Source organism: Tyto alba, unplaced genomic scaffold, assembly GCF_018691265.1.
Source record: "Tyto alba isolate M040663 unplaced genomic scaffold, T.alba_DEE_v4.0 Super-Scaffold_18, whole genome shotgun sequence".
Taxonomy (NCBI): domain Eukaryota; kingdom Metazoa; phylum Chordata; class Aves; order Strigiformes; family Tytonidae; genus Tyto; species Tyto alba.
This window is the reverse complement of record NW_024881280.1, coordinates 4,869,948-4,895,484: the sequence shown is the minus strand read 5'-3', so window position 1 is coordinate 4,895,484 and position 25,537 is coordinate 4,869,948. Positions and strand designations below refer to the sequence as shown.

Sequence of the window (25,537 nt, the reverse complement as noted above, 5' to 3'; positions counted from 1 at the left end):
CTCCCGAATCCCACAGAATCATTTACCATGAGCCCTACACTGCATGGATGCAACTAGCTGTAGCCTTTTGCCTGATAAATCCTTATCATCATCCCGAGGGCAGCCAAGTGTTACACAGGCAGCTGGCAGGTACTCCTGTGAGTCTGGAGGTTTCAGGTGCTCTATATCCATTAACACCAGCTGAAGCTCCACAGCTTGAAGCTCATTTTCTTGAGGTTGAACATTGCATACCTCCCTTTTAGAAAACGATTCTTTGTTTTTCTCTTAATTACTTAATTTACTTGATTTATATCTACAGGTTTGTTTCAGTGACAGTGAAGGAGGGGCCAAGCCCACATTCCTCTCACAAATCTTTTTTTTTTTTTTTTTTTTTTTTTTTTTTTTGCATAAGCATATGAAGAGATAACTGTTTCATCTTAATAGCACTGCAACAGATTATTTCAGTGGTCTGTAATTCAGTGGAGGAATACTCCACCACTTAGAGGAAGACAAAATCCCTTTCTTAAAGCATTTGCAACCTGAGGCAACAGCATACAAAAGCATAAGGAGGTAGATGTAGTCACTGTAAGCACAAGCCTTTTACTTTTACTTTTGTTTTCATCATGCTTCATCTCCTTGTTAAAGAAATTCATGGCAGCCATATGTGGTCTTCTGTCATTAACTGGCTATTTCAGTGCCCAAAGTTGGGTGGTGTGAACACCTTGCTATGATCTAGAAAGCTATTTTAGACCACGATCCTGTTCAAACTGTCCCGTTTCTGTAGCACAGAATCTCAGAAGCTCATAACAAGTCAATACAAGTGAAAACATGAGCTTGCACCTTCAGGCTAAATCTGACTGTTACAAGGATTTCCCTGAAAAAAAAAAAAAAAAAAAAAAAAAAAACAAAACCCAAGCCTCTCTTTCCCATTTCCGTCTGTTAACTCACACTTCTGCCTGGTGAAATGCCTCAGTGAGAATCAGAGTATCTCTGACAAACACCCTGACAGAGTAGGCTGAGTCAGGGAGTGTAGTCTGCAACCGCCTTTCATTCAGATGTATGTCAGCTTTTCCTTGTGATAGTGAGGGATTCTGGAACTTTAATTTGTGTCTTCTAATGCCAGAGTAAAAGTTGCAAATCCCTGACCTGCTTATTCAAGTGGCTGGCAATTGCATTAAAGGTTTTTTTTCTGGTAAGGCTTGAACTACATCCAGGCAATACAAAGGCTCTTCTAATTCTCCGTGTGATCTGTAGTACCAATTCTTCATTCAGAGAAAGCCTCTTTTGTACAGCCAATGGATGGAAAGGCCCAAAATATCAGTGGAAAAGTTCACAGCAGGAACAAAGATTCTATAGGCACCAAAGGTTGTCCAGTGACTTATATTTTGTCTCCACACCATATTTGTGTTTGAAGTATCACGAGTTGAAAACCATGTATATGGTTTTATCATTCTTACACATGTCTTGTCGCAGAATCAGGAGAAAATATGCGGATAGAGTGACTGTAAAATATGTTGTCAGGCCTGAACCTGCCCATAAAGTTTAGCTTGCAAAAACAGGCTTTCATCTTTCTGCCTTGGCAAGCCTCTTTCCAATGGCAGATGTGACAGATAAAAAAACTATGTGTTTCTGGACAATATCAGTGTGAATGGCCAGTTAGAAAGCCTGGCCCCATTTTAGCCTAATACTGCTTTAAAGGAAAAATCAGCAGTTTTATTATTGGGTGTTAAAACAAGCAAGTCTAAAAGCTGACTTTGAAATACATTTATGATCCAGGTTTTTTTTAGAACAGGATGTGTTAAAAATAAGCAACCATGATAGATGCAGTGACAGTATGTGCCAAAGCTACAGTTAAATTATGTATCTGTACCAGTTACGTGCATCAGTGCACACACAAAATTTCACAGTCTTTGGCCTGTCGCTTGTAGAAGCTCACACACGGCTAATATTCAATGTTTAGCAAGAGCTGTTTTGTTTTCCTAGCAATAGCAGTAAAAGGCTGCTGCCTGGCTATTATTATTTACGTATGATGTTTGATTATGATTCTGTACAACTTACCTTTCACAGCATATACAATTTCTGGCAAGAAAACCCTAATCTTCATATATGAGTAACGAGAAAACATCTTGGAGAGGTATACTGTTAAATTATTGTCTTGCAGAGAGATTTTTATGTGGCCTTCCCTCCACAGCCTGTTGTAAGCAGTCTTTATATAATTCTCAGAACAGCTTGTAGAAAACACATGAAGATTGCATCTCATGGATGGACCGAATGCCTTTCCACCCCGAATCTCTATCAGTGCACTCTAACCTTATCAGCACCTTCTTCCTTCTCATATGGTTTCCAAATCTCAGGGGCCTCTGATCTAGCTGTGTCAAGATTTCATTAGCACCTTGAGGAAGAACCCATCCTGTGGAAGAAACCAACGGCATCTAAACAGTGTGTCCACCCTTTTGTCTTCTTTCAGACTCTCCTCTCTTCTACTTCTCTTGAGTGGTGGTGGAAGTCTGTAACAATAAGGTGCATTCTTCAAATTCAAGATGAGACCTTGTGGCCCTATGATTACAATGTTACCTGTTCAACTACAGGTTGAATGAAGTAGTCGTTAGGTCCTAAATCAGCAACCGGTTTGCAACAGTCTACCTGTGGCAGAGAAAGTTCAGCTCAGCAGAAGTAGGCACAAGGATGCTGCTCAAGGCTTTGGAAGGTCCTGAGCCACATAGAGCAAGAAGCAAAGGCAATGTTTAGTCAGATTTCTCAATCCCCTCTATGAGATATTCTTCCCACTCTTGAGCACAGTGAGAGATGTGCCAGTGGCCCAGCTTGGTGCAGCCACTTTTAAGTTCTTGTATAGGCAGAAGACAAATCTCGGAGTTTTCCTTCTGTGGGCTGAGCTGAAAGGCCACATTCCGTGGGCTCAGCAGTGTGTGTTGGGGGATTGTCTCTGTTTACAGGGTCTATCGTGATTCTCTTCTCCATGAGGGGTCGGGAAGGTTGGAAGTGTGAGGTGAGACGCGTGTCTGTCAAGCCTGGTAGGGTGAGGAGAAGGCAAGATGATGGAACGTGCACTGCATCCATAAGGATGCCGCAGTGTTACAGAGGAATTTTCAAAAATTTAACTGAGAGTCGGATGTGTGATGGAAGCTTTGTGCCAGAGAGGTGAACATGTCATCTATAATAGAACAAAGGCTGAGTGAGTCGTAATGAATAAGATGTGAAACATCAAAAAAAATGTCAAGAAAAATCCATAGCAAAACCTGAGCTGCAGAAAGATCAAAACCCCCCTGCATTTCTAAACATTTCTGTGTACGTAGTTCATTTTTTTCCCGATCTACAGTTACCAACAGTATTCCAAAATAGAAGTACAAAGAAATTCCCAGTAGAACTGGGTATTTTTTTCCAGAGCCTTATAAGGAATATTTTGCTTCTTGCTTACTAGTTCCACTATGGCCCAGATATATAGTGACCCAGAATTATAATCATCTCCTGGCCAGTAGGTACTCCTTGTGAAGTACACAGAAAATGGCTGTACGTGTCACAAGAAACACATGAAAAGATGACATTTATTCTCCTCTTCCCCAAGTTGGTCAGTTTGAGAAATAAGGCAAAAATAAATGAGTCAGAGAAAGTTAACCACTCCATCACCTCAAGAGACAACCGAGACGGACATGTAGCCCATCAGGTCTATTCATGTAGGCTCATGTACTGGGCTCACCAGCCTGCTGCCTGCCACCGGTGTAGTAAGCAGTGTGACTAATACATAGCATATGTTGTTTGCTCTCTCCTCCTCTCCAGAGGAAGCAGCTTATGCGCCGGTGTGTCTCGTTTGATAGGATTTCTGCTCTCTTTTTAAATAGAAGTGGTGCCCTGCATTGATGCTACAGAAAGCAGCCCCGAAAGGTTCAGACCCTGTGCTTTGGCGGGAAGCTGGGGAGGTGTGGGACAGTGCTTGATTCTTGCACATGTTTGTTCCCCAGCCTCTGAAGGATGAGAAGGTTTTCCCTGACACAGGCTTTACTCTGTCTCTAGCGTTACTGTGCAATGCTATCGTAACAGGGCTTCTCAGGCCAGCACCTTTTGCCTTTAGACAGAAAAAATTAAACCTCTTGAGCAAATTAGCAAGCTAGCCCTCAGAAATATTGCTAGAGAGCTGATCAAACATTTGGATGCACTTTCTGTGAGTTAGCTAGCAAGGCCCAGCCCCTTCTGCTGACGTCTTTCCTCTCTATCACACATCAGACTTTTCCCAGTGGAGCTGGAGAACAGGCTTCAATGAAAACTGCCTGTTTGCAGCTACATGGAGATTGCAGGCACCACAATCACTATTTCCTCTACCTGACCTGGAGCAGAAACTTCATCATCAGGATAGAAAGGTAGCCTTGTTGCCTAGCAAAGGTGGGATGATTTATCTCTGTCTCTAGATTGGTCCCTTTTCCTTGTTGCACAAGAGAATTGTTTTCAGACTCCCAAGGAGAATGAAGCCAGGCTAGAAATCCGAGTGGATGCACAAGAGCTGCCCTCCCAGGGAGGAGAAGGAGACACAGGGTTTCTGTGCTTTCTGTTGCTGTGCAGCGCAGGATAATGGTTTTATCTGCCCCAGTTATAGCCCTGGGGGCTACCTTGGGGACTGCAACTAGCATCCTTGCCCTCTGCGGTCTCACCTGCTTCTGCAAATGCAAGCAACCTGGGAAAGGACTCTCAGAAACGGACCAAGAGGAGGACACGGAAAACACTAAGCCCAGTGTGCTTCAGCCAGTCCAGCAAGTAAGACACGGTCTCTAATTTACTCTGTGATTTTTCTTTAAATGCAGAGGGTGGGAATGCAACTTCTCTGTTAGGCTACTCAGCATGGGATTTATGCTGCCTATTTATCTACTTACTGTGTTCAGGATGTAACAGCACGTTAATGGGAGGAGGAGTGAGGGAAAAACAGAGATGGGCTGTGTGACCCACGGAATTACCAGAGCAGGAGACAGCTGCCACATTGCCAAAGAGAAAGCTGTGAATGGAAAATATAGGGGATGAGGACTGGAAATGCTGCTTAGCTGTCAAGCTGGATCACAAGGGAAATCATTTCCTGAGAAGACTGGACTTTACCAGGTGGCATGCAGCACTGTAAAGAGGAGATGACTCCTTCTGGGATCTCCTATAGCAGCTATTTCTCTAACTCTATTCACAATATCTTACAATTACTGCAGGATAGTTCCCTGTCAACAGCTGGTTTCTTGTGAAAACCTTCCCTCCTCCTCCTTCAAACTGAGGGGATTAATTACGTGTGAAGTTAGAACAAAGCACTGAAATGATAATAAAATTCAAGTGAGGATCTAGAGTGTGATGACTGGACAATCTCATCACACTGTGAATTGCTTTTTCACTTACTATAAGAGCAATGTGGAGTATGGATAATGTCAGGCATCTGTATGTGGTCTTTCTTGTTAGAGTCCAAACCCCCTGGTTTAGTTCTGCAAGATCAGTGCAAGAGAGAGCGTAAGACCCTTCTAATATACTCATTAATGGTAAGCTCTCCTTCAAAGGGAAATGTTTGGCTGATTTCCTTGACTGACTATGGTCTTTAGCATGAGCTGTAGCACTGGTCAGTCTCTGAAAGTCTTACTTGTTGACTGTTGCTCTTGACGTTTGCACGTGCCTACGTTCTTTTCACTTTCATCTATCCATTCAACCAAACGTAATGCCACAGCAGCCAATTCCAAAGGCCGGTGACCCATTTTATAACAGTCTTTGTTTGCCTTTTAATTATCTGATCTACCTATTATTTTTGTATTCTTAAAGAGTGTAGAAGGAGTCCTAATTGAAATTCCCTGTAATGTTTATAATTACATATTCACTCTCTCTCTGGCTATCACCCTTAGGTTCTTAGTAGAAAAGAGCCCTGGCATCCTCATGCTTCTGTTGCAGCTTGTTCTAAGGAAAGATGATCAAATCTACTAATTGCATTGTAAGATTTGGTGTAGATGCACAGAATTGCATTACCAGAGCTTCTGGTTGCTGGGGGATGGGAGGATGGCTCCACTGACCGTCGGTGCACATCTGCACTGAATTTAGAACTTCTCAAGAGATTGCTGTTAATTCTGAGCATTCATCCATGAGCACAGTGAATAACTTCAAGTACCTGTTTGCATTTTCCTAGGATGAATTTCACCTGCTATTCTGTTTGATAGCTTTGTCATTTCTTTTCCAGGCTCCTTTCTTGGCTTTTCTAACTTCTAACGCATACAGGGTATTTGCCAACTCCTGTACATAAGTTTGTACAATAATGCTGAGATTTTCCAAGTTTACTGTTAAAATGAATGAGAAATGTGTAACTTTGACAGTCAAATCACTTTGCATAACATGTTTTCTAGCTGTTGTCTGGAACAACACTACCCACAGATAACTTTAGCGTCAGTCTCTTCATACAAGAGACTTTTTGTTGTGGCAATCTTCTAGCTCAGAAACCTCTCAAATCTTTAACTCCATCCTTGGACCAGACATCTTTCTTTTACACAGCCTTTTGGGAAACATCTTGGGAAAGTGCTAATCCATCTTGGAACTTGTCCTCCCCTATGTCATCCTGCTTGCACGACTGAAAGAAGCACTAAGTCACTATGAAGTCCAATTAAGCCTCCAGTACCCAGCAGCTATTAGGCTATGGTCCTTACCATATTTCTATATTCATCAAGTTTTGCCCTAAATTAATCCAGCACTTGACCAACAGGGGATCAGATTATTCAACCTGCCCTCAGTGTATCACTATTACCCGAGTGATTATATTCTTTCATCATTGTAAACTTTCTAATTAGGAGTATTATTTCTAATGTTACTGTTTTGGTTTTGATTTTTTTTTTTTTAAAGAAATCTGGCCAAATTATAGCAGCTGAATGAACATTCTGTCACAGAAAGTGCAAAATGTTCTTAGTTTGCATATTCCGTATGTTTAACAATTCTTTCCAGTTAAAATAGTTTTCTCACCAGGCACATGCATTCTCCTGTGCTGTCACTGATTCAGAATCAGTCTATATACCTTGAAGGAATGAACCTCAAATTGAGTTCTGAGCTTGTAAAGTTTTATTATCTATGTCTGTGTTTATAAATTGTCCTGTCAGGGCTTTTTTCTGACTACATGAATACACTGTATGTTCTAGTCAGCGCTTGACACACTTAATTATTGAAGCCTGTCAGGGCCACTGATTCTGATAAACAGAGATGACAAAAGAAAGATGAAGCAAGACTGCATTTTATTCACTTGGCATCTCTCCCATGACAGTGATGCTTGTATTTGCTATAGACAGAGACTCCCCATGGACATGCCCTGCATATATGAAGAGGAGGAGTTCGAACACAGAGATACATTTACAGGACAATTAAAAACTGCTCTAAATTTGCAAAGTCTCAGCAAAGTATACAGAATGAAGATGCTTAAGCACATCCAGCAATGGCAACAATCTGGTGCACTGTTTGCGTGACACTGGGCAGGGACCCAGAAGGGTCAGTGGCAGCCTCCTTGCTCCTTTTGGTTTCTTTGCTCTCACACTTTTAATGCAGATCTATCTGAATTATTCTGCTCATCTCTGTACTTAAGATACTGCTGCTGATTTGCAAAGGGAACTTCCACAGGGCACCGCTATGGAACTAGATTAGCAGACAGCACTTGGGAACAGAGCTGGCAGCAAAAATAATAAACAGAGGCAGATGCAGTTGGAAAGGGGGTGGGCTAGTCCCACTGTGCTTGCATATGTCTCTCATCTCTAATTCTGCAGAGCAGACAGACAAGAGGAATATTTAGACCCAGTGGAGCTCTTTGTTGCTGCGTGCTGATGGATTTCCTGCCGGGATGTCTGGTTTTCAGCGAGTGGAAGAAAAAACCGTACGAACAATGCCTCCCGTTCGTATGGTGTTTTTCATCCCGCAGGACCCCGGAGCGCTTCACGTGCTGTCAGCACAGAGCAGGGCAGGCCTCGTGCTCCGGCGGGACGGGCAGGGACGGGCAGGACGGCGGCCACACGGGAGGAAGCGTGGCAGAGCCTGGCCACCACGGCGGGCACCGGGCGCGCGCCTCTGCGGAACAAAAGCGACCTGGTTTCTCAAGCTGTGCTCTAGGGATTCCTAACATATTTTGCTCGGCTGGTCTGCTTTAATTTTAGGAGAACGGAAAACTGCATTTAAGGTTTGGATGAGTAACTTCGAATTTCCCATGTATTTTAGGACCGGTGAGGTTCACATCTCTAAAAGAGGGATCTCACTCACAGACCCGCGCCGTATGACTTACATAATATCTAAACTCAGCTGAATGCTAGGTGGGGACGGCACACGGTGACGTCTGTCTTCCTCATCCCACTTCCCTGTCAGAGCCCTTAAAATTAGAGCAGACAAAATGCTAGGTTTCATAGTGGACTTCCTAAACACTGATGCGCTGTCTGCCCTGAGAAAGATGGAGTTGCTGACCTAATTAGTTCTTTACCACTGCCAAGTGCATGTAACCACAGTGCTATGATCTTCATAAGCAGAGGACGACTAGAGAGCTAAAGTCCAAGACTGTGCTTTTTCTTCAGCTCTATTTTCTGAGGAATAGGTGTGCTCCCTCGGGACTTGTGAACTGGGACCGCAAAGTCCCAACACCGACAAGTGCTTCAGGGCATCATCTACATTCATTATAGTAGGAAACAATGAGACTAATGAAAAACTTTAATTACAGTTATGAACATTTTCTGGCTCACCCTTGATCTAAACACAGAATAGGTTGGCAGGCAGCAGGATTGGAGAGAATCCCACTGCACAATTACCAACCAAAATGGGAGTTTTACTTCTGCTTTTTGTCTTTTGCGTTTTGGAAACATTAATAAAATCATTTGCAAGGGTCAGGGTCATTTGTTAGTCAGCTTTTGTTCTTTTCTGTTGATGAATCCAAATATAAATGAATCTGGAATGGGTTCAGTTGTGAGCAGACAGGATTCTTTCTTGGGACATAAGGAAAAGAGGACTGTTACATCCCACTAAAATGTTTTTCATTGTTTTGGGAGAACAGTAATGCCACTGTGACAACCTTTCCTTAGGCTGCCTAAGCACTACTCGGTCTTTCAGGTTCTTCGGCTCATTCCACGTGCATAGTTCAACAGGGAATTGAAATGATAAGAACTAACACTGACATAAATCCAAATTTCAATCCTGGAATAATAAAGGAGAAATGTGTGTCTTAGGCTCAGGTGAGGCTCCGGTCCACAGAACCGAGAGACAGTCCAAGAGGCTGGGATGACCACTGAATCAGCTACTCTTGGAATGCCATTGCAGGGCTCATTTGCTTAACCAGTTCTCCTTTGTCTTGGTACACCATGGTCGTACTTGCTCCAAGTGACTGTAGGATCCATGCCTTTGCCTTTCTAATGCTTGCTACACACTCGGGTAAATGTTCTGAAATCTGCGGGTGGCTATAGCCCCTTGATCTTGGATTTGACGTCAGACATTAGGGTAAAAAATACCATCCTGAATCGCAGCAAAAGGAACTTCATGTTTGATTTATGTGCTAAGAGAAAAGACAGACTTATGAAAGAAGGATTAACTGCTGTGAGAACTGAGGAATAATCAAACAATAAGAACATATCTTTTCCTTGCTGCACCCAAACATCTGTAGGGAGGTAAATCTGAAAAGACATGCACCAAATAGAAGGGTATTTGGCAAGAAAATCTCTGGACATGTAGGCAGTGGCTTCTACAACCCAAGAAACAATGACCAGAGGCACCGTCTTTCCTCCCTTTGTCTCAGATCATTTAACACTGAGAGAATTGGAAGAATTAGTCTAATTAGTGCAAAGTAATAAACAAGGTTTTAATTTTCAGTTCAATGTTAAGAAAACTGCAGAGCCAGTCCAGCCTCGAGCACTCCTGAAGTTTCCCGACATTTATGGCCCCAAACCAGTAGTAACTTCACCTGAAATTGTTAACTACACGCAGTACTCCCTGAAGACAACAGAAGAGCCAGCTACTGGAAAACACACTGGTTTGGATGAGAACAGGATGAAGATACAAGTCAATGAAGAGCTGTTTGTTCTCCCTCAAAACGGTAGGAGCTTTTATTCTTCAGAGTAACAATTGCTTTTCTGGTTGTAGTTCTATACTACTTCTGAGCGTAATGTGATCATAGTTTGAGAAATAAATATGAAAATGAAGCCATGGGGTGCTTTTCGCTCTCCTATCATGACCATTGTAAGTGAGGTCGGTCTTCAATGCATGTGCTTAATAAAAAGTAGTCATGGAGGTCATCAGGACATTCAGATAATAAAGCTGTAATTGTGACTTTTTACCTAAACTTCTTTTGTGTTGAAGAATCTGGCTTACTGGAAGCAGACATTTTGTAGAAAAACATGTATTTAGTGTAGTTTTACTGATAGCAGTTGCCAGATTATGGGTGAAATACTTGGCCAAAACTAGGCAGAGTATCTCCTCCATGACAAATGCTAGCTGTCCGGCAGCTCTCCTTGTCAGGGACATCAGCAGCAGCATTCAAGATTCTACTTTATTTTCTCTGCTGCTTTTTTAACACTGGTTTAGTGAGGTGGTCTTGTCTTGTTGTAATGCGCAGTGAAACCAAAGGCTGACACCTCAGGCATTTTTGCCAAGCAGAATTCTTGTTTTTCAGCCAGCCCAAAGGGTAACATGCCAAAGCCTGGAACATAAGATTCCTGGAGCCTGAGAGAAAATGCAATATTAATTATACACATCTGGAAGCGTGTCTGGGTTGCTTCCATACTGATTTTTACCTTCACAGCTGTCTTTTAACAGGATAATTGACTCTTAGGGTTACCATATTAATAAAACCTTCTTGAAGATTTGCCAGAGACACCATGCTATCTGTCACAATTTTATTTTTAAGAAATCTCTTTTTAGTTTTTTAGTATTGTTTGAGATTATACTTTTGTCCTTCTGGGAGGACGATTGCTACATTCATCCCTCCACCCTGAGACTAGTGAGTACGGAAAAGAAAGTACCATGGGAAGCAGCTGCATTGGAGGAAGAGACTGTCTGAGCCACATCCTTAGGTGTCAGGGAGAAGATTATAGGGTGGAGAGGCTGAAGGATGATGGCTGCTTGTAGGCTAAAGCTTTATATAAATGTGTTGGTGTAAGAGCCTCTCCACACTGCTAATGATACAAGCAAGTTTGCTTCCTGCTGTGTCTGATTTCATAATTCAAGTGCTGCTAAAATGAATCAAGGATTGTTGAATTCTCCTTTTGGTGCCACATTGAACTGGTCTGGACTATGGCTGAGATTTTTAGAAGGACTAGTCCCACTATTGTTTTCTGCATGAATCAAAACTGACCTTGCAGATAACCGTTTTTGATGACAAAAAGCTGTGGCTTTCCTTTTAGTCTTGCAACTTGCTTTATTTCAGTATGAAATATGTACTCCACTTCAAAATCACACATGGAGAAACTGCCTCACAGCTCCCCAAGCTCATGATCTTCAACCTGGTCAAGTGCTATGGAAATAGATGTCCTTTGCATGACAAAGACTGTATTGTTAAAACTTAAAAACATTTAGAGAGGTCTGAACTAAGGCAGAGTTGCATGGCAGCTCAAAAGCAGACTCGAGTTCTCATGACAAAGAACACAAGATTTAATTCACCAATGTGAGTTTAAAACAATTAAAAACTATATAGCAAGTAATGAGTGTAGTTTGGACACCTTGGCCTAGGCACAAGATGGAAGAGCAAGTGTGTGAACCACCTTAGAGCACAAGGTAGTAGAGAGCAGAAGGTTTGTCCAAGTGTTGTAGAAAGAGCTGAAAGTGTGAGGAAACAGAACAAAAAGGAGATATGTTGATGGAGGAAGAAGGACCATAAACTATACTCCTGCATACAAGGTGCAGGAATAGTAAGACGTTTAGAAAAGTTGAGTCACAACGGGGTGGATTTGTTCTCCTTGGAAGGTAAAGACCTGCTTGCTAAAGGGGTTATTTCAGTTCCAGGTGTGGTAAAGGACGTGTGTGTCACAGAGCGCTTGAACCCTGAGAGGGCAGCCAGCTGTAACCAGGCCCCTGAGCTGCGCTACTCCCTTGAGTATGATCAACAAAAAGCCGAGCTGCGTGTGGCCCTTCTGGAAGGTAAGGGACAGAGATCTGCCACTGGCGATTCCCCACCCGGAGGGTACAAGACACTTGTTGATTTTATAGAGTTGCCCTCCTACCTTAAAATCAACATGTCCCCCGGACTCCTGGATGTTTCACTCGTTCTGGTCTTGCAGAATAGAAATGGCTGGCAATGTCACTGCTTGAGGTGAGCGTGCAGGGCATGGCTTGGGAACAATTGTTTGCACAGCCCAAAAGCAGAAGTCAAGAGCCAGGATGGGCTCCCCCCAGTCCCAGACATGGTACAAAGCAACCTCTTAGTTTTATTTTTTCCTTTGGGGGAAGGGGTTTGCTATCTCCTTCATCTCTGTAACTTCCATTCTTCAACTTGACCCAGTCCCTACTGCCTCTTCCTCGAGTCAAAGGCTGAGCTGGAGATACCAGACTTACCTTGGAGGCCACTGAGGAAGGTCGTTCTGGCTGCACCCAGCCAGGCGGCCAGGCTCTGTGTCACTCTCTGAAGCGGGAACTAACAACTGTAACAGCTTCCCTGCTCAGGGCTGGAGCATCATCGGTTCCTCTGGGAAAATAAAATAAGCTGACTGAATAATTCATGCGCAGTGCGGATCTCTGTGGAAACCTAATCAAATCACGCCTTCTGAAGCGAGAATTGAAAGGGTGCTAAACGGCAGCTGCTGCTGTGGGCCGCCTGCCAGCAGCAAGCCCACAGCTCCCCTCCAGCGTGGACACCCGGGTCTGCTGGCTGCCACCCGGGCTCTCCGCCACCGACGCTCCTCCCTGGGCGCCCCACGGCCACCCGGGCAGGGTCTGGCTCCGCTCCCCCACCCGGCTCCCTCGAGAAGCCAGAAGATCCCTACGAACCGTGGGGCCTGGCAGCTCGGGAGCAGCTGTCCTTGGGCTGGCTTCAGCAAGGACCTCAGCTTTGCCCACAAAGCCATGCTGTTCCGTGGCCCCTTGGAGGGAGGCGTGCTCCTCTTGTTGCGGAGAAGGCGGCGCAATTCTGTTGATGCAGCCGAAGAGGAGTGTGAAATGCCATTCTGACTCTAGGCTTTTCAACGTAACGGGGGGATATAAAATTAGGGATGAACGTCTCTTGACACAGATCTTTTGGGTTGCGGGGTGACTTCTGAAGGAGTTATTTAGCAGAGGTCAGACAAACAGAATGTAACAGCCCTTAGACATATCCCACACTGGCCTGCAGAGGTGGATGTGTGCCAAGAGGGAGGTCTGTCCCATCTCTGATGTCTGTGACTGATCATCCTGCTTTTAAGGACTTTGTAAGAAGCTTTCTTTGCATGCCAGAGTCAAAATAAATGAGAGCTGCCCATCCCCGTGACATGCTGTGTCTTGTCTCATTGTTCCTCTACATCTTTCAACAGAGCATGTTTCCTTGCTCTCCCAAACACTGACAGAATCCTTCAGCAGTGGCAGAAGGACAAGGACACTGTGCAGCATGAGGAAAACACCACAGCATGGGCTCGCAGCATAGTCTGCCCCATGAAAGCAGGAACAGGGGCCAGTGTCTATGCAGCTGTTTTATTTTATGGCTTTCATGAAATAAGCAGTTTATCCACACATATTTCAGGGTTCACTTTCACAAGGGATCCTTAAAATCAGTCTTTCTTTTCCAGCTATGCATGGCAGAATGAGTGGGGACCAAGATGCTGGTTGCCATTGCTACATACTGGGCACGCTGGTGAGCAAGTCTGGTATCGCTGAGGCCCAGACAGAGCTGAAGAAGAAGGTGCTTCACACCATCTGGGAGGAGGTCCTGCGATTCCCATTAATGGAGGAGGAGATGCTGGAGGGGACACTGACTCTCACCCTGAGAAACTGCGACAAGTTCTCCAGACACAGCATTGTGGGGGAACTCAAACTGAGTCTTGCTAACATGGAGGAGTCCTTTGGATTGGCCCAGTGGGAAAGGCTAAAGACCCCAGAGAAGGTACGGACTCAGACTGTGCTGGCAGTCCAGAAACACTAATGATTAATTAAGAGAAGCCCTCCTCCAAGACGGCTACATGTCAGTGGGTGGCTTTATTTGTTTGGAGCCAGGTTTAGAAGGGTGATGTGTGACTGCACAGGTCACTCAGCTCTGCTCTGTCTTGGTCTGTAGCTAACCATTTCAGAAAGCAATCAAAGGCCCATCAACCCAGCCCTTCCATCTACAAATCCCAGCAATTAAGATGTGTCAGAACTCCCTCTCCTCCTCCCTCAATTACATGACAATCTGACACTGATATCTGTAATTCTATGTCTAGAAAAAGCTACATCAGTTTCTGTAAATTAGCAATGCTGGATCATGGTGGCAAGAGCTGAAATGCCAGAGAGTGCCTGCAGAGTAGGATGGAGGGACTCTGCAGAGCTGGGTACGGGTAGGGCATACGGTGGCCCCTCAGGAAGCCTTAAGCTAGGAGTTAAAATACATTGCTGGGAATTAAATGTTCGACTGAATACCACTTATCCTTACTAGGATCGATCCAGAAGTGCTATTCATTCTGGGAGGTGTCAAAATATCACTCGTTGCACTAAGTTGGTTTTCTTAAATGTCAAAACCCACCTTTCCTTCCTTACTCACACCTTCCCAGCTGCACAAACAGGGAAAATGGAAGGAGGCATTACAACAGTAGTCAAAATAGGTACAAGGGATGCTTCGTGTGCACTGATCTCTTGCACATTTCCTCAGGGGCCTTTTCCCTGCCATGAACTAGATTATTCCTCTAGCAGCAGCAATACACTTAACAACATGGCAGCAGGGCACTGCTATTATTGCTACTGGTACATTGCTACAAACAGGTACCTACTGTACTCTGGTGTGGTATGGGGTGAGCAAGGCAAAACAACACCAGCATTATCGCTAAGCATGCTGAAATAAATTGTTGCCTGTCACCATCAGGGGTGAGGGCTCTCCACTGAGTTGGCCACAGACACAGAATACAGAGTTAGCATTTCTGATTTCCAGTGATGCTAATTTATCTGATCGCCACTTTAATGCTAATAGGGCTGGCCACTCTAAAAAACCTCTGGCAGAGCGAGAGGCAGCAGAATCAAATGGGTGGTCTGAATCAGTTTAATAAACTTCAGGCACAAGGTTAAACATTTGCCTAATAGATGTAAATTGAAATGAGTTCCCAGTCTGCTGCTGTAAAAGGAGATATCCAAAAGAAATTATTCCACTGCGTTGATTTAAACGCCTAAACTGAGATAGATGGAGCCCCCCCACCCCTCTAATCTACTGTAGTATCTGCTTTGCAAGCAATACCCGGGGAAGAGCCTGTTCCCAGCAATGGTCAGTTGTCACTCAAGTACACCTGATAGAGTCCTGACATACTGGGTACTCTGCCTTGGTCCAGCTCCTCCTGCACAGAAGCAGGGCGGCATTCATTTCTTCTCCAGGCTGACAGCACAAGGTTAACACTAACAGTACTGCTGCACAGTGCCCCAGTTTGAGCTGAGGATGTGCAGTGAAAGCTGAATTTGCGTCATCTGGGACCTGAGAGAGCCAACCATTGCACGGATAGCTTATATACAGATCCTGAATCATTCATCGAGAACCGGAGCGGGAGGGAGCGAGGAAGAGCTGATCAAAAAAGAGGAGCTATTTTTGACAGCATCCATCCAGGAACAAAGTTACTGGGCTTTGTTTAAAGTCTGACATTTGCTTGAAAAGCCACAAGCTGCAGAAATTTCATTCCTACCTTGCCAGTAATTCTCCCCCACACACCAGCTCAGAGGAGAGCTTACAGCTAACCAGGTAATGTAATTAGTATTCAGGAATTCACGGACTGCTGTGAGCAATGCAAAGCCTAGATATTGTGGACTGATATCCTTATCTTGTCTTCCTTCCCTCCCAGTGCTTTGCTAATGACAGTGATGATAGTGGCTCTTTGCATAGCACCTTCTCTTTCGTGATTTCATAGTGCCCTGCACACCACGTAATTCACTGATGACCCCCTGATGCTTTTTATCCTTGTTGCACAGAAAGGAAGCTGAAGCTCTGGTGGTTGTGTGAATTTTCAGGGTTGCAGCACAAAGTGCAGGTTATGGATTTAATAGGAAAAAGAACAAAAAGAAAACAACAAAAAAAAAAAAATAAAAAACCAAACCAAAACAAAACAAAGACAAAAAAAACCCACACACAAATAAAACCCCCCAAACAAACAACAACAACAACAAAAAAAAAAAGAAACAAAACCCAGAAGGAGGGGGAAGGAAAAGTATCTCTGGCTTGGTGTCTTCACACAAAACTCCAGCAGAGACCAGCCACTGTAGGTTTTGGTTTCATGTGGATATAGGCTGGTCAAAAGCTTGATCAGAATATTAGGAGCTAGAAAGCCATAAGCACAAGATGTGACAGGTGTGTACAATGCATGTCTTTGTGTGTGCGTGCACGTGTGCACGTTTACAGAGCCCTGCCACCACCTATCCCCCCAATCTCCGCTGGATCTATCTGTGCCTGGAGCTACAGGAACCAGATTCTAGCCAGGAGCTATAGAGTGGGACCTGGTGAGATGTAGAAGGGATAAATAAACAAAAACAGCTTAGACTTGCCTAAACAGTGGTTTTGTATTGAGGTGGTGTTTGTAATTGTCCCTCTGCGTACAAACACTTATTCTTTTGTAGTGGACATACAGCCATTTGAATCCACCTCTGTTTCTTTTTAGGTGTTGTTTTTAACCTAGATTTAGGACAGGACTTATTGAAGTGGAAGGCTGTGAGCTCTTCATTGCTACCTGAGTGCATGAAAAAAAGATTTACTTGGGCTGATTTGGGATTGAGTTTCAGGCTTCCTTGCTAATGGCCTCCCACCTGATTTGTGCACGACAAATAAGTCATTCAAGCCAGACAGCGATGACAGCCATGTTTTCTGGAGAGTCAATCAGCTCATGCGGAGCATACAGGGGCCTGTCCTTGCCTGTTGCAAGTAACCAGGTGAAAACTTAATTTGAAATATTTATGGCTCACTTAGAAGCAAGAGTACAGAGCACAGAAATGGCCTGGAGAAGGGTTGTCTGTCCTAATGCGTGTAAATCATGCTAAGGAGTCCAAAGGGAGTCTATTGAATCGACATTGGCTTTCTGGGGCTCTTCTGGGTCATTAACCTCACACTGCACCAGATTTCTGTCACAAGCTCCTACCCACCGAGAGAATAACTGCTCCCCTTTTGCCCCTCGGCGCACGTGTGGGCTTTCCCTCCTTCCCGCCGGCTCCTGCGGAGGAAATGGCACTGCTGTCCCGGGGGAGAGCGATGGGCAGCGCGGTCACCCCCCGCCGCCTTCCCCTCCGGGGCTGCTCGTCCAGGGCAAGCGGGAAGGAAGGGGAGAAAGGTCAGGAGGCTAAGAGGCCCATCACTAATGGGAAGAAAGGAATAAAAGAAAAGGAAAGGGGAAGGAAAAAAAAAAAAAAAACAAACCAAAACTGTGGCCCCCTCAAGTGAGCATCTGATGGTTCAAGGGCCCTGGAGGAAATCCCGCCAGGGAGAGCTGCTCACAGGCATGAGGGAACAAATAAGAGGCAAAGACTCTGCTGTCATCATGGAGGGTTTCAGCTTGGCTGTTTTTTTTTTTTTTTTTTTTTTCCCATATCGAGTAAGGGCGTCAGAGAAGGTTCAACTCCAGTTCCAGGGTCTGTCTGTGTGGCACACTCCTGGGCATCGCCTGCTCTCTCCCAGGGAGCCCTGCGCTCCTGCTAGGCAGGGTGGGCCAGGGTCCACGCCTGGTCCTGGCAAAAAGCGCAGATGAACTCAAGAGTGAATTGTGAAAAGCACTAATGGAAATAGGGGACATAAATAGAGCAGCTATATCATCTCTCAAAAAAGGAGTATCTGACTACTTGCATGTAGTTCAACCCCAAATCCTCTTCTTCTGACTAAATATTCCAGTAAAAGTAGACGTTAGGAAGCAGTTACCTTCCAGCGACAAAAGAAATCAGGAACTCACATGATCGGGGCCTTAGGAGCGGAGGAGCCCTCTCAGACATCTTTGCCAGGTTTATTCTCATCCAGTGTAACTGGAAAGATCTGCACAAAGACAGGGAGACAGCTTGGTTGGTCCGTGACCTTCTGCCCATCACCTTGTACTGTTGAGTTTTCCTAATGTTATGGCCAAGACTGTATAAAAAATTAACCCTTCCCGTGTGTCCATTTCCAGGAGCCATCTACAGGCCACGGGGAAGTTCTGCTCTCTATCAGCTACCTGCCAGCAGCTAACCGCCTGCTGGTGGTGATCATTAAGGCTAAAAATCTCCATTCCAAGCAGCTGAAAGATCTACTTGGCAATGGTGAGTAGAATAGCTAGAAAACAGAGATTATTGTTTCTGCTGTTATGTAAATCTAGGAAGAAAGTGGCAAGGGTGGTGTTTGGCAGAAAAAAAAAAAAAAAAAACAACAAACATGTTTGGCTTAGAAAGCCAAAGTGATTGGAATGATTCCTAAAAAGTGAAAACCAAACCCCCCAAGATTGGTTTCTTTTGTTCTGAGTTTGATGTCACCAAGTTAAAATTCTCCTGCATTCATTTTGTTGTATGCTCACTGATATGGTGTCTCTCTCCACTTCCTATACAGATGTTTCTGTCAAGGTGACACTGAGGCATCAGTCCTTGAAGCTGAAGAAGAAGCAGACTAAACGTGCAAAACACAAGATCAACCCTGTGTGGAACGAGATGATCATGTTTGAGGTGCCTCATGAGCTCCTGCGTGCCTCCAGCGTGGATCTGGAAATGCTGAGCCAGGATGGTGCTGGGCAGAGCCATGTGCTCGGCAAGTGCAGCCTGGGCTTACATGTCACAGGCTCGGAGAGGAACCACTGGGAAGAAATGCTGAGGAACCCCAGGAGACAGATAGCCATGTGGCACCAGCTCCACATGTAGGCTCAATCAGATTTCTACCAGGCCTCTGAGCCTGAGGGAATAAGCTACATTTCACTTTCCACCTTCCCCTCCACAAAGTTGCTCTGCGCAGCATTCTTCATACACCACCTTCTCTGATTTTCCTGTCTCATCCTAGCCCGGGAATCTGTCTGGGAAATGTATTTAAAGGACAATCTCTCACCTAATCAAGTGGTTCTCTCAAACTAAGGGTCTGGCTGCCTGGATGATTTGAATTAATTTCACTAGCCTGCCCACTGTCATTTCTATGAGATCCCTGTTTCTGTAGAGAAGCAGAGGGGAGCAAAAGTACCATGGCAATGTAAGCCACTCTGGCATCTGGCACTGTCACCCAAGTCCCTTGATGAGTGCTGGCTCCATAATCACAAACACGCTGCAGATATTTTACCAGTCACTGCTCTTCATAATATTTTACAAGACTGTAAGAAATGAAGATCACAAAACTAACCTTCACTGCAGACCCAAAGTATCAGTATGAAAGAGAGACCGAAACCATCGTGCAGTAGTTGGATACCTCGAGTAAGATATAGAACTAAGGGAGAGAGCAGAGGAAGAAGAGAGAGTGAGACAGTCAAGTCTATCATCCTGTGTAGCCTTTGAAGCAAACACTGCCAAACAAGAAGTCAAATACCTTCCTTTACTTTTGTTTCCTGGAGTGTTTGATATCTTGTATGTAGGATTCATGAAAACTACTGAAAATATGAGTGTTTCAGCATCCTTTAGCAGAACAGATATCTTCTGTCTTTCTACAGTATCACCCAGGAAAATCCTAAGCATGGACAAAAAGTTATTGTTGATGTTACCTCCAAAAACTTGGACCAAATCTTTCTGCTTACTGCCATCTTTTCTGCTTGGGTTTTTCTATGCTAGAAACTTTCAAATACTCTACTTATATTCCAAGCAACATCTAATCGTAGGCATAAGAAGTGGGATCATTTCATACCTTAGCAGCTGATTGATAGCTTTGGTTTGGCAGTTAACTATTGCACTCAAATCCTCATACCAGCATTACTTGAAGACAACCCTTAAAAACTGCCATGTATTTCATCACTTCCAGACAGAAGGAATTCACTGACCAGACAGACTCTGCGGGGCTTGTTTTTTTGTGTGCACTTTCAAGATTTGGTGTGGCTTAAATGTTACTGTTTACTGTCCTTTTTTTGTGTCTAGATGGACTGAAAGTCTGGCATTGGCAGTGATGATGTTATGACCCCATAAGCACACTGCTTGTCCTACCGCTTAATTTCAAGTAGTAGACACAGCTTTAAGAGACTTCCATGTGGACAAGACATCCAAAAATCTGAACACAGAACTGTATGATTTGTAGCACTGAAGAACTCGAAGAACTTCATATCTGCAGGGTCAGCTTGATCCTCTGTTTAATGCAAAATATTAAGCTAGGCTTTATCCAGTATCCATCTCATTTTGATGGCTTAGTCAAACAAGTTTAGCAGATTGTCAGGTGAAGGCTGCCATCCCGTTGGCAAAAGGAAACCACCAGAACCAGTGTGGGAAAACTGACTGAAGTGCCAGGCACAGAGTGTTATGAACATGGGAATGAAGTTCAGCTGGGAACCAGTCACTAGTGGTGACTGGGACCAGTCGTGGGCCTGACACCGTTTAGCATCTTCATAAATGACCTGGACGATGGGGCAGAGCGTGCCCCCAGCAAGTTTGCAGATGATACAAAACTGGGAGTAGTGGTTGATACACCAGGCAGTTGTGCTGCCATTGAGAGAGAGGTGGAGAGGTGGAGAAATGGGCTGACAGGAACCTCCTGAAGTTCAAAAAGGAGAAGCGCAAAGTCCTGTACCTGGGGAAGAACAACACCCTGCACCAGTGCAGGGCTAGGGACTGACCATCTGGAAAGCAGATTTCCAGAAAAGTACCTTGGGTGTCCTGCTGGACACCAAGCTGAACATGAGCCAGTGATGTGCTTTTGCAGCAAAGGCCAACAGTGTCTTGGGCTGCATTAGGAAAAGCATTGCCAGCAGGTCAAGGGGGGTGATCCTTCCTCTCTTCTCAGTACTGGTAGGGGGCACATCTGGAGTGCTGTGTCTACTTCTGGGCTTCCCAGTGCAAGAAAGATATGGATGTATGGGAGAGAGTACAGCAAATGGCCATGAAGATGGTTAAGGGACTGGAGCATCTTCTAGAGGAGAAGAGGCTAAGAGAGCTGGGACTGTTCAGCCTGGTCAAGAGAAGGGTCGGAGGGGGAAACTTATCAACACGTATAAACACCTGATCTGGGAGAGGAGTAAAGAAGATGAAGACAGATTCTTTTCAGTGGTGTCCAGTGACAGGACAAGAGGCAAGGGCACAAACCGCAGTATGGGAAATTCCATTTGAACACATGAAAAAAAAAGGACAAAAAAAACTTTTTTACTGTGAGGATGGTCAAACACTAGAACAAGTTGCCAAAAGAGCTTGTTGGGAGTCCCCATCTTTGGAGACACTCAAAATCTGATGGGATACAGTGCTGAACAGCCTGCTCTAGTTTACCCTGCTTTGAGCAGGGGTGGGTTTGGGCAATATGATCTCCAGAGGTCCTTTGCATCCTCAGCGATGCTGTGATTCTGTGAAGAGACTGCCAAGGTTAATGCATACTGAAAACTCTGTTATCTTTACACTGCTATTCCCTTTATAGGTGGTGTAGCCAGGAGTTACAGCATCATTTTGAAGACTGACAAAACCAGCTTTGACCAAACAAGCAAACAAACAAACAGAAAAGCTAAGTATGCCAATGAATCTTATACCCAATGTTTTAATCTCTGATATTGCTCCACTGGCTAGAGGGGATTTAAACAAAAAGCAAATTGACTTCTTGTTTTGCTCTATGGGTTTTTGTTTATTAACAAAAAGCTGTAGCACACTGAATAAAGTAGACACAGGGTTTTAGCTGATAGTGAATTCTTAATAGTTGCTGTGTTCATGATTTGCCTGTAGAAATACCTATAGATTTGGAATCATTACTTCCACTGAAGTGCAAAATTCGTTGTAATTCTGGCCTACTCTACATAGCGGTTCCTGGCAGCACTGTGATTCTTCCTTCTTTGTAGGATAATGATAAGACGGATAACTTCATGGTATGATGCTATTTGCCTGGCACCGGAAAGCCTGAAGGGCCAAATATTTGCCTTGCTGCCAAGAGATTTCTCTAGTTCTGCCTCCTGCAGATGAGCCTTTTATAACATCTTGGTGACTGATTGTAAACAGCATTATCTGCCTCTGCCCCTGGTGATTTTGGCACACCCTGTAATTAGATAGCATTCCTATAGCATCTAGAGGAATCACCTCTCGCAATCTGATTTTGCTGTGACAAAAAAATGTCCTCTTTTACAGCAGAAAAATACCTGTATTCACGCTACTTAACCACAAATCTGTCTTAGGAGCAAAGTGGTGCCATCAATGTTAACGAACTGTGTTGTTCCCTCCTTTGCTGCAATGGGATTTAAATGGGGCAGAGAGGAAGAGTGAAAATGAGTGCATCTTTCCCAGCTGGATCATTTCTGTTCCCTGACATTTTAGCCTGGAAAGAATGTTTCTCTCATTCAGAGCTGCCTGAACAAAGACTGCCAGGTGTTTATTTAACGAGGCAGCCATTTGCTGTGCAGGGGCTGAAAGCAAGTGCAGTTAAGGGTGCTGGCTGGCCTGGCTGGGAGGAATGCTGCTACGTGTGGTACCAGGGATGCTCAGCCTGGGCCCTTTTGAACTCTGTTAATAGGAGCTGTTTGTCATCGCATTCCAGCACCTGCCCAGGGCCCTGCCCTCATCCCTCTGAACTGCCTGTATCACCTGTTTAGCAATCCCTGTATGCCCCTGAGCCCCAGCACCCCAAGGGCCCGAGGTGCTAAACTGGCCCAAGCTGACAAACTGCCGGAGCTGTAGTGGTAGATGACAACGTCATGAATATAAATGCAAAGTATTTGGAAATCCTCAGTGCCATCATATCAAGCAGCTTCAGCAACACGAGCTGTTAAAGTATCACTTCGGTGCAATAAAGCCAGAGAACCAGAGCCAGACAGCCCCATAGTCTTCAGCTCCTGAAGCTGTAAATACAGGAGCATCGGTGAGCACCACTAACCTGTCTTAAATTAAAGGGTGCTGCTTATATACGGCATCATAAGAGAAGAAGCAGAAAAAAACCCAAACAAACAAACACTTATGGCAATTAATGTTTCTTAACAGCTATGGCAATTAATGTTTCTTAGTTATACGTGTGACCAAAACCAGCCATTAGAGTCCCCAGTGGCTAGTCGTTGTTTGCACTGATTGTTCTGCCTACTATAACCCATTAACATGAAGAAGCTGGAAGCCAAGAGACTGTAGGGAGGGAGGAAAAAAAAAAAAATGGGGGTGTGTGGGGGCAGTCTACCTGGCTGGAATGAACAATCCTTTTCACAAAAGGCCAGAGAGTTGCGAGTTTGAGGACGGGGATTCACAGTCCCTCGAGCAGTGGCAAAACCCAAACAACGTGACTACTGTAAAGCAGAATGAGAAATGCAGCTCCTATATTGCATCCAGCATTGCCTGGGAGAGGCGATCTGATCTCCTGCTGTGGCCTCTGTTCAGGGCAGGGGACTGAGAGGCAAGAGGAAAGAACTTGTGACTACATTAAGGAGTTATTTGATTAAAATATAGATTGTAGCCATATGTTGCTTTGCCTTGAGCTGTCCTCAGAGCTAGATCTTCCCAAACACATGATCTAGCTTGATTTTAGGCAATTTGTGCTACAGTAGAATCGATTAAAAAGCACAGACCACTGATAGTCACTAAAACATCTCTGGGATGTTTTAGACTCATTACTCTCCGCAGCCCTCTTCCCCAGCTGTAAGGGGTAGCAGCTGCAGCCGGTGTCCTGTAAGGGTAACACTTTCTCAGTGCACAGTTTTCCCTTAGTTTCTTGTCCCAAATACCCTTGCATGGTGACAGGAACCATGTGTGCTTTGCAAAGAGGTAATACATCAGAAATTAATGGAAAACTCCCTTCAACAGGGCTGGGAAAATTTTCAGGCTCAACTATTCTCCTGGGCATTACTGTTCTTTCAACACCTTGAACAAAAGTACTTTGGATTTTGCTAGCATCTGTCATCAGTATTATCTGGCAGTAGTGTCCAAAGACAGACTTTTTTTTTTTTTTTTTTCCAGAATGGAGGAGGGTGGAATCTGAGCTCTGGAAATACAGACCAAAGTTTGCCCAGATTTTTCTGATATTTAAGATGTGTTGAGCACAATGATGTCTAGTAAGAGCTGGGAGCTAAGTTGGCTTGGACCACATTTCTTGCACTCTTTTCAAGGTCAGTTTGAAGTTTGAATTAAAGGGCAGAGCTTTGGCAGCATTTTTTATGTGTTTCAGAATTTAACTAAGCCTCGAAATGTACTCAGTTCATTTGCTGAAAGACAAGCATGATGAGTAAATACTAATACTGGGCCCTTTATATTGTTTCTTCCGTTGGTAATAATCAAATTGTGCAAGCATAGTAGCAAAGTGAAATAGTACTTTGTGGCCTTCCAGCATGAGAAGGCTTTTCTGCTTACTTGCTCCTTTAGTGTCCCAGTGTGTTTATTGTACGGAGCCAGATACTGTTTGTCAAGACTCTATATTGTTCTCACAGTCCAAAGCACAAAAACAGAGCATGAGGCTCAGCCATCGTGTCTAATGTTACAGCACAACGTGTCAACCACTGCAAGTAAATAATTCCAAACTCTATCAACAGTGTGTCTGCGTTGTTTACTCTGGTGTAAGTCCCCTCTGCTTGCAGCTCGTGTCAGGGGTGAGGCAACAGAAGGTCCTCTGAAGGGTGTCATCGAGGGGTGGGCGTACGAGGAGAAGGGGAGCAGTCAGCAATGGACTCCTGTCATGGCCAAGCACAGGAAATCTATTGGCTTTTTCAGCAAGGTGGCAGCTAAACAAAGCTGTAAGGACTTTCCTGCCGCTGCGAGGAGGTTGGGGAGGAGGTTAGGGAATAGAAGCTGGGAATCATTGGGTTCCTCTCAGATACAGGCTCCGTCTGCGAAACAAAACTAAGAAGTGAACTTGGATTCAGCCTTTTTGCTGATCTCAGTACTTTCAGGGTGGTGCTCATGATACTCTGTAAACTGTACACCTGCAAGGACAAATACCTACTTAGCTGGCCTAATACTGTCACTGGAATTAGCTGGCTCCTGACAAGGCATAGAGATCAAAAACTGCACATAAAAGTAAGCGAAAATAGATTTTTTGGGGGGCAGGAGTGGGGAGTATTTACCTCACTGACAGTTTGGGGGCACTCCCTCACCCATCACAGTCAGTGTTAAAGCACGAGGAGAAACAACAAGGGAAGTTTGCGGGGCCCCTGGCTGCTGCTGGATTTGCAGAGAGGGTTGTCACCATCCTGTCAGCTGCAGAGCGAGGCTGATGCTACCGAAGCGTTTGCCATAAAGGTTGGGGGAAAAGAGCTGTATTTTTACCGCACAGGGAGTTGAACGCGGGTGGTGTGTTTGCCAGGGACAACCCTTCCCACCTAGGGGATTAGTGAGGGTAATTCCAGTAATTCCCAGCCCTGCGTATTGAAAAGCAGCAATAGCTGCTGCAGCACCTTCTCTTCTCTTAACC

The 25,537-nt window shown here is 44.6% G+C and overlaps 1 protein-coding gene across 5 annotated transcripts; it reads left to right on the top strand.

The window, feature by feature from the left end:
- The first annotated feature begins 4,219 nt into the window (after window positions 1-4,219).
- Window positions 4,220-24,652, top strand: SYT13 (synaptotagmin 13). Of its 5 annotated transcripts, none has more exons than XR_004407934.2 (7): window positions 4,220-4,743; window positions 9,811-10,033; window positions 11,932-12,072; window positions 13,689-14,002; window positions 18,207-18,336; window positions 18,620-20,303; window positions 21,590-24,652. XR_004407934.2 is itself a non-coding variant. In XM_009966844.3 (6 exons), the coding sequence occupies exons 1-6, from the start codon at window positions 4,561-4,563 to the stop codon at window positions 18,922-18,924; spliced, it is 1,290 nt and encodes a 429-aa protein (XP_009965146.2). In that variant the 5' UTR covers window positions 4,220-4,560; the 3' UTR covers window positions 18,925-24,652. The 5 variants fall into 5 exon arrangements, 2 of the variants coding, with proteins under 2 accessions (XP_009965146.2, XP_032854414.1); XR_004407935.2 differs by having other exon boundaries at window positions 18,620-21,677; window positions 24,091-24,652; XR_004407933.2 differs by having other exon boundaries at window positions 18,620-22,140; window positions 24,091-24,652.
- The last annotated feature ends 885 nt before the right edge of the window (window positions 24,653-25,537 follow it).

Bases quoted from the DNA above. Each gene is read 5' to 3' on its own strand.
- SYT13 (XM_032998523.2), top strand. From the start codon at position 4,561: ATGGTTTTATCTGCCCCAGTTATAGCCCTGGGGGCTACCTTGGGGACT. The intron at 10,034-11,931 runs GTAGGAGCTTTT...GGGTTATTTCAG, and splicing joins GTTTGTTCTCCCTCAAAACG to TTCCAGGTGTGGTAAAGGAC. The intron at 18,337-18,619 runs GTGAGTAGAATA...CTTCCTATACAG, and splicing joins GAAAGATCTACTTGGCAATG to ATGTTTCTGTCAAGGTGACA.